This window comes from Periplaneta americana, chromosome 8, assembly GCF_040183065.1.
Source record: "Periplaneta americana isolate PAMFEO1 chromosome 8, P.americana_PAMFEO1_priV1, whole genome shotgun sequence".
Taxonomy (NCBI): Eukaryota; Metazoa; Arthropoda; class Insecta; order Blattodea; family Blattidae; genus Periplaneta; species Periplaneta americana.
In genome coordinates, this window is record NC_091124.1 from 113,575,280 (window position 1) to 113,589,286 (window position 14,007).

General features: G+C 35.8%; 1 protein-coding gene across 10 annotated transcripts in view; it reads left to right on the top strand.

Annotated features, from left to right (window-relative positions):
* The window catches only part of sws (patatin like phospholipase domain containing sws), a 414,790-nt gene that overhangs the window by 225,107 nt on the left and 175,676 nt on the right, over window positions 1-14,007 (top strand). For all 10 annotated transcript variants that reach the window (XM_069833425.1, XM_069833423.1, XM_069833427.1 and 7 more), the window contains one exon: window positions 13,415-13,570. In XM_069833425.1, the coding sequence (XP_069689526.1) occupies window positions 13,415-13,570 (156 nt within the window). The remainder of the gene's footprint in view (window positions 1-13,414; window positions 13,571-14,007) is intronic.

Sequence of the window (14,007 nt, forward strand, 5' to 3'; positions counted from 1 at the left end):
CACATTAAGCGTTTTTTGCACATAACAGTTGTTAGCAGTTGCTTCTTAATAGGCTTACGAGCCCTTCGTCCAGCTTCCAAAAGCCTACGCCGCACTGTTGTGATGTGAATATTCACCCCAGTGGTAGCCATTAACTCGCGGGTTAAGTCGACAGCAGTTAGTCTAGGATTTAATTTACTTTTCCTGACAAACGATCATCTGCAGGTGAAGTCTTCCTTTTCTGGCCACAGTTTCCTTTTTTCTGGGTGTGATGGATCCAGTCTCCCTGTATCGTTTTATGATCGAATTAAGAGTAGCCAAACCGATGTGACATTCTGCAGCAATTTGCCTCTGTGTCATAGAAGAATGCTCTGCTAATGTTATAATTTTAGACCGTTTTCGTGGAGTTGTATGCATTTGTGAAGACGACAGAATGTACACAGGATTGCAGTATTAAGTCTTCAACACAATTGAAATGCTTATAAGTACAAAACGACAGGCAAAATGTCACATATTATAAAAAAATAATGACAGACCTTCAACAATGGAATTACACGTACTACAGATGTCAATTAAAGCGGTATGAGCAGCTGTGAGGCCAACATTGACAGAAAATGTAAAAATATGTCGTGTTCGGATTAATTTGCACGCTACTGTATATCTGGCAGTAAATGTTGGAACAAAATGAAAATTTGCGTGCTACTAAAATTAGTATCGCAGATGCTTTGGTTTTACGATCCTTTGAGTCTCCTGACACTGCAAATTCGTTTAAATTGACTTAGGCCAGAAACACATATCAAGAAATATCAATGAAAGATACGCAGACTGTTTTGAAAATGGAAAGAGCATTCATTGCCTTATTTGAAACACAAAGTTCTACTGGAACAGACGACCAACAGGGACTGTATCTCGTGCAAATAAAGCAGCAGTGGCGAAAATGTAATTGTGCACCGAGCCACTGTGTAACCTGCAACGTGCATAGCACCTATGGAGGGAGGCAGACACCCGAAGGGAAAGTGAAGCAATTGTCTGACTTATTAATGGATTTTCATTTTCCTTACGTCAAGCACTTAAATATAATTTTATGCAGTACAAGGCTACAAACTAATGTTTAGTATGTGTAACGAAGAAAGAAATGAACAATAAATGAACAATATCACAACCTAAAATTAACTGTCTTCAGAATGTCTCTGCGACAAAGTTTCAAAATCAGGAATTATGTCACTTACTTCCAGTCGTAGTTGATCCCGAAGGTATTTGTCTGTCAGTTGTGATCTAAATTTGGTTTTTACTATTTTAATTGTTGAAAATAATTTTTCACAAACGTAAGTTGTAGCGAACATGGCTTCAACAGAGCAAGCGAAGAACGAAGCTTCAGATAATCATTTCTTGGCAAAGATTTGAAAGTTCAACATTTGTCAAGTCCTTACATCTAGCTTTCATTTGACATCACATAGTAAATCAGTGAGTTCAAATTGAAGAGCTAACCATATTATTCGTACATCTGCTGAAAAAGGGTCGACATACAGAGATGATGATGATGATGATGATGATGATGATGATGATGATGATGATGATGACAACAACAATAACACTTAACCTTTTAATGTTTCATCAGTAACATGTAGTATAATGCTGTTTTATGTTATACAACCATTTTCCTCGTAATACTTGTGAACAAATCATACATTTAATATTGTCATCATATTGACACCAAAAAAATGCATCCTCCCATCCTACTTGGAACTTTCGTACATGGTTTCGAGAGAGACATATGCCACTCTCAGGTCAGTGACAAATACAAGGGTTGGATAAAAAGTTATGGCAACACTGCTGTCACATGACGATGGTGCGTTCGAGAGCTGCCAGCTGTATGGACATGAACAAGGACTGTTATATGAATTAGTGCAGCCAGCGGCGACAGTGATCTGTCAATCTACTGCAGTGTGTAGAACGTTGCCTCTCATAGGGATAGTGCGAGTGCCTTAAGACCATGTCTTCCATACATTTTAATATATTCCTACGTGTATAGAATTTCGTCCCAGTCTTTTCAGAAAGATTGGCAGATGGTGTACTGTGTTATGTATATTTTCATTTATAATACAAGGTGCGGCAGAGAAATCGGACGATTTTCAAATGCAAATAACTCGGTAGTTATGTCTATTAGAACAAATCTATTACTGCCAAAAAAACTGGCTATGTATGCCGTTTTGTTGACATACATTTAGATTGTCTTGAAAATTATGTCCTTCAAATGGTGTTCGTCTCAAATGCTGAAACCATACAATTTGTCTATCAATCCCACGTAGACGCCTACGCAGTTCTGGTTGAAGAAATGTCCTCAGCATTTCGACATGGTAGTGTTCACTATTCACTGTCACAGTGTTCCTGTTCTCCTCAAAAAAATACAGATCTATGACGCAGTATGTAGACACAGCTCACCAAACTGTAACCTTTGCACAGTGAAGCAGACGCCCATGTAGTTCATTAGGATTTTCAGGGCCCATTATCTAAAGTTATTATTATTATTATTATTATTATTATTATTATTATTATTATCATTATTATTATCATTATCTTTATCATTATCATTATTAATCTATTTGTATTGATCTGGGAGTTCACTCACCATCACCATTACGGAAACAAAATCAATCTTATTTAAATTATTCTCAAGGTGATTATCACTGTCTTTATTCCACTCTATACAATTTTGATTGGAATTGTATATATCTTTCTACCGATGTCAATGTTGCTACTAACTCTCTGTCAAAAATCGTTAATGACGCTATATCTAAAGCTGTCCCTGTCACCTTTGTGAAAAAGTCGCACTATCCTAAATGGTTTTCAAACAGCCTACGTCTACTCATTAAGCAAAAGAACAAAGCACATAGAAATTTAAAAAAATATAAATCTGATCACCACTATCAAATTTTCTCTCACTATAGAAAACAAGTCAAAGCATTGATTAAGTCTGATAAATTTAAATGGTTACAGTCCATTGATGATAGTTTAAAAAAAAGAGCGTAATAAATTCTGGAAATATGTAGAATCTTTTCGTAAATCGAAAAACATTCCTAATGAATTTATTATTAATGGGGTTCACATAGCTGATCAAAAAATCATTTCAAATACATTTGCTAGTCAATTGAAATCAATTCAATTGAACCAGAAATCTAATTTTCTCTCTTGTTATTCTAACTTTTTACCCCTTCCTGTAATCTCTTGTGATGATGTCAGGAAGGCCATGAAATATGTCAAGCCTAATAAATCTATAGGTATGGATGGCATTCCTAATTTTATTATTAAAGAATGCTCTGAAATTTTCGTACCTGTTTTAACCTACATTTTCAATTTGAGTTTAAAAACAGGGGTATATCCTTCTCTTTGGAAGGAAGCATCTATTATTTCCATATTTAAAAGTGGTAATAAATCTATTTTTAGAAATTATAGACCTATTTCCATACTTAATAACTTCTCAAAAATTTTTGAAAAAATAATTCATAAACATATTTCTTTTCACGTGAAAAACAAAATCAGTTCGGCCCAACATGATTTTACAAAAGGAAAATCTACGACTACTAATTTAATATGTTATCTCAATTATGTTATGTCTATAGTTGAAACTCTGGGTCAAATTGATTCCATTTATTTTGACTTCAGCAAAGCGTTTGATGTTGTTCCCCATAATACTGTATGTTACTGAGTAAATTAAATTTTTTGTCTTACCACTAATTACCTGGGCTGGTTTGAAAATTATTTAAAAGATAGATAATCCTGTGTCAGACTTGGAAATTCTTATTCTGATCCTTATATTACTTTATGCGGAGTTCCACAGGGTTCCACTTTGGGGCCTCTACTATTTTATTATTTATAGATGACATCTGTAAAAGAATAAGTTCTAACTGCCTTTTATTTGCCAATGACCTTAAAATATTTCGCAAAATAAATAGTCTGGCAGACTGTTTAACTTTGCAAAATGATATAAATGCCATTGAGCTATGGTCTGCTGATAATGGAATGAAAATTAATGAATCGAAAACTTTTGTCATTTCCTTCTCTAGAAAAACCACTTCTCTTAAATTTAATTACACTCTTAAGAATATCAACATAATAAGGAAAGACTGTATTAGAGACCTGGGAGTTCTCCTTGATACCAAGTTACATTTTCATAATCATGCCCAACATATTTATAATCATTCCATTAGAATGCTCGGACTTATAAGGTCTATAACTTATTCTTTTTCTACCCCAGCTACTCTTGTAATTCTATACTATACATTAATCAGATCTAAACTAGAATATGCATCTGTCGCCTGGAATTCTATTACTTCTACTGATTGGGGTAAATTGGAAATCATCCAAAGAAAATTTATGTTCCTATGTGCTTTTAGGTTTTTGCCAATTTCATCTGTTTTCAATTATGAGCGTACTTGTAAATATTTTAACTTTTCTAGCCTTTATGCTAGACGTCTTGAGCTTGACTACTTATTCTTTTGTAAGGCCTTAAAGGGTGATATTGATTGTGAATTCCTCATAAGCAATATCTACGTTCGGGCCCCTTCGAAAGGTTTAAGATTTCAAAAACTTCTTTATACCTATAAGCCTAAATCTCTCTCTCCAGTTGTCAGATGCATGAAAGCTGCCAATTTACATTATATTAATTCAGATCCGTTTAATGTATAGTTTGTTGTTTGGCTATTCTTATATTAAGCACATTCATTTTTAACTTCGTTTGTGTTGTTTTTAGCTTTTCTGTATCATGTATTTTTGTAATTATCTATTCATTTTGTCATTATTGTTTATTTGTATTTGTCTCTAATTTTAATAATTATTTGTATGCACTGTGTCTTATATTATTCCAGTCTTCATTTATATGATTTCATTAATTCATTTGTAATTCATTTTATTTAATTGCCATTATTTTAATTATCTCACTGTACTAATTTTAATAATTATTTGTGCTATTTATTTTGTTGCATTTGGTCAATGATTAATGTAGACTGTTATATTGATTGTATTTTCATCTCACTGCCATTTTCTGTCATTCATATCATTTGTTGTTTTGTTTTGTTTTGTTCTGTATCCGTGCTAAACTATAATTGGCCTTTTGCACGTTAATATTCTAAATAAATAAATAAAAATAAATAAATTATTATTATTATTATTATTATTATTATTGTTATTATTATTATTATTATTTAAATGGAAATGTGCCTCGTCACTCATGAACATAACTTCGTCAGCCAAAATTTCCACCATTGTCTCGGCAAATGTCCTGCGTTGGACATAGTCTCCCTCTTTTAATTGCTGAACAATCATAAGTTTATATGGATGAAACTTAAGATCTGAATGCAATATTCTGCGCACAGAACGTTCTGAAAGTCGCAATGCTATAGCCTGCCGTCTAGCTGATCAATGTGGACTCCTCGTAACAGCCACTCTTACTCGCTCAGGGTTATCTGGCATTCGTACAGTTCGAACGTGTCCTGGTGGCTTCTTCTTGCAAGCTGATGCTGATAATCGAAAGTTTTGTACCCATCTAAATATCATATTGCGAGCAGGAATGCCTCCATTACAGTCAACATTAAATTGGAGACGAAAGGCATGATGGGTTTTCACAACTGAATCATCATTCTTGAAAAAATGATTCGTTAACAAAAGCATGATGCTCCGAGCTCCATAATTTCACGATTATACAAAATGGCATCAAAGATGCTAATAAACGACGGTCTATCGATATCCATAACCCCTCCTGTTGCTCAGTAAACAACCTTCTAAAACCAATTCCTTTGCTGCACCTTGTATTATCACATATCTGTGCCATATAAAAACATTACTTTTTTCTGTAATAACATAATCTTTATACTGTTTATATATATATATATATATATATATATATATATATATATATATATATATATATAAATAGTAATTTCTTATATTTACTGTAGTAGGCCTATATTAATAAAGAAAATGGCATTACATAACTCGAAAGTTTTTTTTATTGTATTATGATGACTCGTTCAGGAAATTTCTACAAAATATGCAGATCCATTGATAAATGCCACCAGTATAGTGAAGGATGTAGCATTGCCTCAGAAGACAGATTTAATACCAATTAATCAACAGAAATTAAATCTGATGTTTATTAGATGTTGTTTCTGAGTTTAGAAAATACCATTGGGTATAGGTGTCTTTGTAGCAGATTTGTAATAGCCTATAGCTTGAATAAGTTATTGACATATTTTCTAACACACACACACACACACGCACGCACGCACGCACACACACACACACTTTTTTTTTTTGTAAGAACAGAAAACCTCAATTACATAGCAACTCAAACGACCGAGAATTCACACAGGGAGAAGTAAAAGACATCTTAGAAAGAATGGATCCAAGGAAAACACCTGGAGAAGATGGAATCACTAGTAAGATCTTACTTAAAGTCTTTGAAAGCTTTCCGAAATATATGACTGTCATTTATAACAGCTGTCTAAGAATTGGTAATTTCCCTGAGCAATGGAAGAGAGCTACATTAATACCTATAGTGAAGCCAGGAAACGAAAAAATCTCAGAGGTCAGAAAATATCGCCCAATCAGTTTATTGAACACAGCAGGGAAAGTGCTAGAGAAACTTTTAATCAGCAGAATATCTCATCATGTGTACACAAAAAATTTAGTTAATGATAGTCAATATGGCTATACACCACAAAAAAGTACTACAGATGCAGCAATGGCAGTCAAAGGCTACGTTGAAGAAAACTTAAGAAGCGGCCAGAGCGTGGTGTTGATAAGTCTCGATGTACAGGGTGCCTTCGATGCAGCCTGGTGGCCTAGTATACTGAAGAGCCTGAGAGATTTCAACTGTCCAAGCAATTTGTATAATCTTACAAGAAACTACTTCAGTCAGAGAACTGCAGTCTTGGCAGTTAACAACATTAAAATTGAGAGAAAAGTAAGCAAGGGCTGCCCCCAAGGATCCTGCAGTGGACCTGGATTTTGGAATTTACATTACAATTCGCTACTCAATTTAAATTACACAAGACACACAAAAGTGGTAGCATTTGCCGATGATCTACTGGTAATAACAAAAGGTACAAGCACTCTGGAGGCGGGAAATTATGCTAATGTAGAACTAAAAAAAATCGAGTACTGGGCCAAGAACAACAAAATCAGGTTCAATGAACAAAAGACAAAAGCTCTGCTGATCAACAGAAAACGCAAAGACGGAAGAAACATAAATATTTACCTCAACAACAAAGCAATAGAGCAAGTGGAAAGAATAAAATATTTAGGAATAATTATTGATCAGAACTTCAACTTCAATGACCACATACAGCACGTTACGGAGAAAACTACTAAATTAATACATGCATTATCCAAATCAGCCAAGCTGAACTGGGGTCTTCAACATCAAGCTCTAAAAACGATATACAAAGGTGCAATCCTACCATTGTTGTCCTATGCAGCACCGGTGTGGATAGAAGCACTTAACAGGAAATACAACTGCACGAAGTACATAAGAGTGCAAAGATTAATAAATATAAAAATAGCTAAAGCATTTCGCACCACTTCCACTGAAGCTCTCTGCGTATTGACAGGACTGACACCCATCATTTACAAACTACGAGAAATCGCTGAAGAGTACAAAATAATGAAACAAAGCTCAGAATGGCAAGTGGATATTCCATTAAATTACAAGAAATGGCCTCACCCAGCGGACTTTCCTACAATACAGGAGGCAAACCTAAAGAAGAATTACACTGTTGAAGTATATACGGATGGAAGCAGAACAGAACAAGGGGTAGGCTCTGGAATAGCAATATTCATCCACAATGAAATAGTACATCAGCTACAGTACAAATTAGACAAACATTGTTCCAACAATCAGGCAGAGCAGCTAGCAATCTTGAAGGCAATGGAAAAAATTGAGACAATAGAACTAATGTTGAACAGCCCTAAAAATGCAGCAATATACACAGACAGTAAAGTTACACTAGATTCACTACGGAACACTAAAAACCATAATCAATTAATAGAATCAATTAGGGAGAAATTCAGAATACTAAGCAAACAAAACTGGACAATAGATATAGGATGGGTTAAGGCTCACATAGGGATACAAGGGAATGAAATGGCCGACAAACTGGCAAAAAGGGCAACAGTACTAGAAGGGTTGGAGTGCTACAAAAAGGTCCCAAAAAGTACCATCCAGAAAATATTGCGAGAGGAAAGTATAGCAAAATGGAAAAATGAATGGAGAAACATCACGAAAGGAGAAGAAACCAGACAATACTTTCCTACAGTTGCAAAAAGACTTAAACTAAGGATAACACTGACACCAAACCTCACTACAATGTTAACAGGACATGGACGACTAAGAGCATACTACCAACGATTCCACATCACTGAAGACTCAACCTGTTCCTGTAGAGGAGGGGAGCAAACAGTTAACCACATTCTATATGACTGTAACAAACTCGACGAGGACAGAAAGAAACTAAAAAGAAATATAATTCAAAAGGGAGGAACATGGCCTGCAAATAAAATGCAACTAATAGGAAAGTTCATGAATGAATATCGAAAATTTATTAATGCTATTGAGTTAGAGAATTTATAAGGGTATAAGTATTACAATGTTAAGTGTCAAGATATCGGTATGTTAAAAACTATCACATTTTAAACAATCTGTACGAACATATTGAAGAGAGATGCTTCATTGCAGTGGTCATGAAGCTTCTATCTTATGTGTTGTGCATCGGTGTATTCTATGGGTGGAGATGAATGAGGGTAGAAGTGAGTGAAAGAGGAGGTGATGACATATGAATTAGAGCTTAATGGTGAATTAAGTATGCATTGTCTATCTGTAGCAGTATCTTTGTATTTTTTTTTTAAGTATGGGCTATTGTTTCCTATAGTGATACATTTTCAAATGATAAGATAACGGATATGTTCATTTTTCTTTTTTTATTTTCTTTTTAATTATTATTATTTTTTTTTTACAAAAACAATAGTTATTATCTATGAATATGAACTATAAAACTGGCCAAACATACCGAACATTAACTATTATTACTGCATAGTATATAAATAGAAAAATATTTATAAAAACCTAATAAGAAAACCAAGGCATGTAGTATTACGCTGTGTAATGGAAAAAAAAAAAAAAAAAAAAAGAAAAAAAAAAAAACACCCCCCCCCCGCGCGCTCATTCACCTTCACTCTTTCTCATAACTAACTAAATAATTCTTTCTTTTAAATAACATAAATACTTTTAAACTTATTTAATATCGAAGACCTAACCCTTTTTTATTATTTCTGGAAAAACATAGCCTATTATTAAATTTCACTGTTCACACACTTCTAACACAACACATTTCGCTCGTACCCTAGATTAAAACATTGGTTTCACTTTATTTATAACTTGATCTTAGAATCCACTGTTTAAACAAAACAATTCCATAACCTTGAAAAAGTGCATCAATTCAATTCCATTTTTCCGATATATAACTAATCCTGCTATTATTTCATCTTACTGGTACACTATTTCCTCAGATTATAAACTGTTTTTCCTTCCCTACTGCCTTCTCCTTTCACACTCTTAACTCGATTTACATTCTCTATACTTTCCCTTCTACTCCTGCACTTATTTTACTTCCTCTTTCCCCACTCTCGTCTTTCGTTAATTCAACATTCTTTTCTCCCCGCTTCTGCTTTCCAACTCCAAGATCTCCTTTATTATCATTTGATACTTTGCTTGTTTCTCTACTTTCCTGCATCTTCGCACTGCTGTCTTGGCTATGGGGTGATGTCATTCCTGATCGTATTTCTGATGATGTATCTGCCGCCTGTTCGCTATCGCCTGAATGGAATTTGCTGACATTGATGGTTTCTTCCAACATCCTTCCATCAGAATCTCCTGTCACTGCCCTCATGCCTTCTGCAACTTTACCTTTTCTATTCAGTTTATTTACAATCCCTCTTATTCTCTCTCTATTCTTTATATTTCATTTATATTCTCCTCATTTGTTGACTCATTCAACTTTTCTAAACAAAATTCGGCATCGAATAACTCCCCATTAATTTTCAATTTATTCTTAATTAATTTAGCATAATGTCCACTTTTTGTAGCTGCTTTCATAAATGGCACTAACACCTTTGCTCTACATCTCACATTGTATTCAAAATCTTTTCTATACTAATAATCGAGTCTTTCAATGCTTTCTTACTATCCATTATCTTCTCCTTAATCATCTGGTTTGCCAACCTGGCCAAAATGGGCCTATTATTTCCGTTTCCCATTGTATACACTTCTTTCACTTCACCATTTCCAATGTCATTACCTAACCACTCCCAACATACATTCGCTATCACTTCATATGTGTCCCAAGACTGTTATTTCACTTGTTCTTCTATACCAAAGAAGATTAGATTGTTCCTCCTTTTCTTTTCTAAATATTTCATCTTCTTTTTTAATAGATTGTTTTCCTTTTGTATATCTTCCAGTTTTCTATTAATGGTATTGATGGTCTCCCTTAGACTTGTGGTATCCATTCCCAATAGATACTTCACCTCACTTGTTACTCACTATGAAAGGTCAATCACGTCTTACTCAGCTCATTGCTCATTGAGAACTGATATACGAGGTGCTACCCAAGAGTTCCCGAAATGCCTCATTAAATGGAATTACATCATACCTGGATGTTATGCACCACCATCACCTTCGAAATGGTTCCCTTGTGAGTGTACACACCACTCCCAGCACTTCTTTCAAGTATTGAATGCCATCTGAAAGTCCTTTTTTTAGAGTTTGTTTAGCACTTCCTGCGATTTTGCTTGAATTTCCTCAACTGTCTGAAATCTTCGACCCTTCAAGTTGATATTCATCTTGGGAACAAAAAGAAGTCGCACAGGGCTAAATCTGGTGAATATGGTAGAATGAACTTTGCTGCAATCCTACTCATGGCCATTCAGAATGATCATTGTCATCAATCAATGTTCGGTCTTGTCCAGAGCATCGTCTCCAAATGCTTACTTTAAGATTTGATGTGTTTCTGTAGAAATTTTCTCGAGTTTGAAACAAAACTTTACATAGACACGCTGCTCCCTCAAATCTGTCATTGTGAATTTGCAATGTAAGCAACACGTAACAATGAAAAAATTGTCACAAATACTAAATGCGTCCACTCAGAATGAAGCCGCTTGGCACACTGACTCACAAGAGATGTATAGTGCATTCGTAGTTCAGCCAAACCGTTCCGCAGCGGTCTTGGACTGTGTGAAGATTGGCGCATCTGCCGCCAGAGTTACACATAACGACCGGCAAGTCATGGGTATGGAACACTAACTACTCTACTAACATTAGGCTTACCTGCAGCACAACAGATGTTGAAAGTGATGACCTTCAACTCGAACACATTTCCTATATCTCCAGAAACAATTCTGGTTCATTTGCAAAAGTTCATGTTGACTGATTGCCTGTATTTCTCTCGTGATGTTGTCTTTCAATTCTTGTTAACATGTGCGGATTTGATGCATACACTTTATTCTTTAACGTTCCCCATAAATAAAAATCGCATGGAGATAGGTCAGGGGAACGAGGTGGCCACAACCCTCAACTGATTATTTTGCCACCAAACACACTTCGCAATTCATGCATAGAATTCGCAGCAGTGTGCGTTGTAGCTGAATCCTGCTGAAACTAGCCACGCAATCGTTCATTTCTTGTTAGTTGCGGAAAAAATTATTTAAAATTGAAGTTACATAAATGTGTGAATTAACTCTTGTGTCGAAAAATATGGGACCGATAATTCTACTCGGACTCACTGCACACCAAACCCCAACCTTTGCAGTGTGGTGAGGAACTTCATGAATAATATGGGAATTTTCGGTAGCCCAGTATCTATTGTTCTGACTAGAAACGTGACTGTGAAGATGAAACCATGCTTCATCAGTGAAGAATGTTAAAAGTCGGTCCATGTCGCCATTATGAATGGACTGCAAAAACCAATTGCAATAATTAACCCTACTTACAGGATCTTGTGGTTGTAAAGCATAAACTACAGTTACCCTTACTGCTTAAGTTTCAGAAGTGTCATTGCCACAAAAGCTGACGTCTTGGAAATGTTAATCTCTTGTGCTAAACGTCGCAGTGATTTGCGGGGTGAGTGCTCTAACCGGGCCCAGTGATTTGCGGGATGAGTGCTCTAACCAGGCCCAGTGATTTGTGGGGTGAGTGCTCTAACCGGGCCCAGTGATTTGCGGGGTGAGTGCTCTAACCGGGCCCAGTGATTTGCGGGGTGAGTGCTCTAACCAGGCCCAGTGATTTGCGGGGTGAGTGCTCTAACCGGGCCCAGTGATTTGCGGGGTGAGTGCTCTAACCGGGCCCAGTGATTTGTGGGGTGAGTGCTCTAACCGGGCCCAGTGATTTGCGGGGTGAGTGCTCTAACCAGGGCCCTACTTCATTAAGCTTCTCTTCTGTCGGTACACGGCATTGTTGAACACGTTTCTTGTTCAAAAAAGATCCTGTACGTCTGACTTTATTGACAAGGTCATGAATAGTTGACCTGCTAGGAATTCAAATACCTGCAATGTTCAAATTCTCTTCGACACCTTCTTGCAGAAGAATATTTCACATACTCATCATAGAGAAAAATACGTTGTAAAGTGTACTCAACCATTATTAATAGACACTTTATCACCACAAGACAAAACAATTTTACTCACAACACGCGCACAGACAACTTTCCCTCATGACAGATCCAACTCGACTGACTGGCATATCAGCGGTAGCTATATCGCTACTCTGGCGGCAGGCATGCCAATCTTCACCCAGTCCAAGGGCGCCATGGAATGGTCCGGCCGAGCTACAAACACACTGTATGAAGTGGCACCTAGCGCCATTTTGTCTTACTAGCACTCGGTGGCACGCCACTTATGAATTTCGGAAACTTTTGGGTAGCACTTCGTATGAATTATATTAAAATTCAATTTACAATTGAGTTTTTATATCAATTTACACATTAATTTTTCTTAGTCTGAGATATTGCTTGCTGTTCATAATGTGGAGATGAATCTACATTTCACTATAGATGAGATTGACTATTACTGGAGAAATGGTGGAATTTTTTTGGAAGAGAAATGGTAGTACTCTACAGAGCTCTGTCCCTGGCATTGATTTTGATCTAGAAATATCACAAGGTCCATTTGGACTTTCTAGGATTTGATTCTGGATTTGTGGTACAGAAAGATAATGCTTTAACTGTTTTGTTAATATTGACCATCTAGTCGAAAAATAATATTAATTTATTAATTTGCAGAGTTTTATTACATTTGTACATTACTAACATAGTCTGTTTTAACTGTATGCGAAGAAGAGTATGTTTAATAGATAATTTCTATTGATTTAGTGATCTCTTCATCTTTACAGAATGAATTATACATGAAAGTGCTCATGTCTGAACCAAACATCCACTCAGATTTTTCTCGTTTAGCGAGATGGCTGACTGGCACATCTGTGGGACTAGTACTGGGTGGCGGTGGTGCTAGAGGAGCTGCACATGTTGGCATGATTAAAGCTATTCAGGTACAGAAATTTAGAATAACGTAAGTTTACAATGAACCACTCAAAGGTAGGTACTTCATGGGAATTTTGCTGTTGTTATTATTACTAGATGACCATTTTATATGTGAAATGTACACAACAGCACTGCAATCTTGTGTTGTGATTCTGCGAGAAAGAGAAAGGCATGATCTGGTGTATAGTCCAGTTTTATTACAAGTGGTAATGTTTGTGAGAATAAAATAATGTCGCACTTATATGCTTGAACTGGCCAGAATTGATCTTTGGAAATATACATATAAGGTTTTATGTATATATAATCCACCAGGCAATAATCCGAACCTTGTGTCAATAGATATCACCGATAAAACTTTGTTTGTTTGTGATTTTAATGCTCACTTTGAAGAACTTGGCTACACTGATACCAACGCACCTGGAAAAACTATAAAAGACTTCAAAGC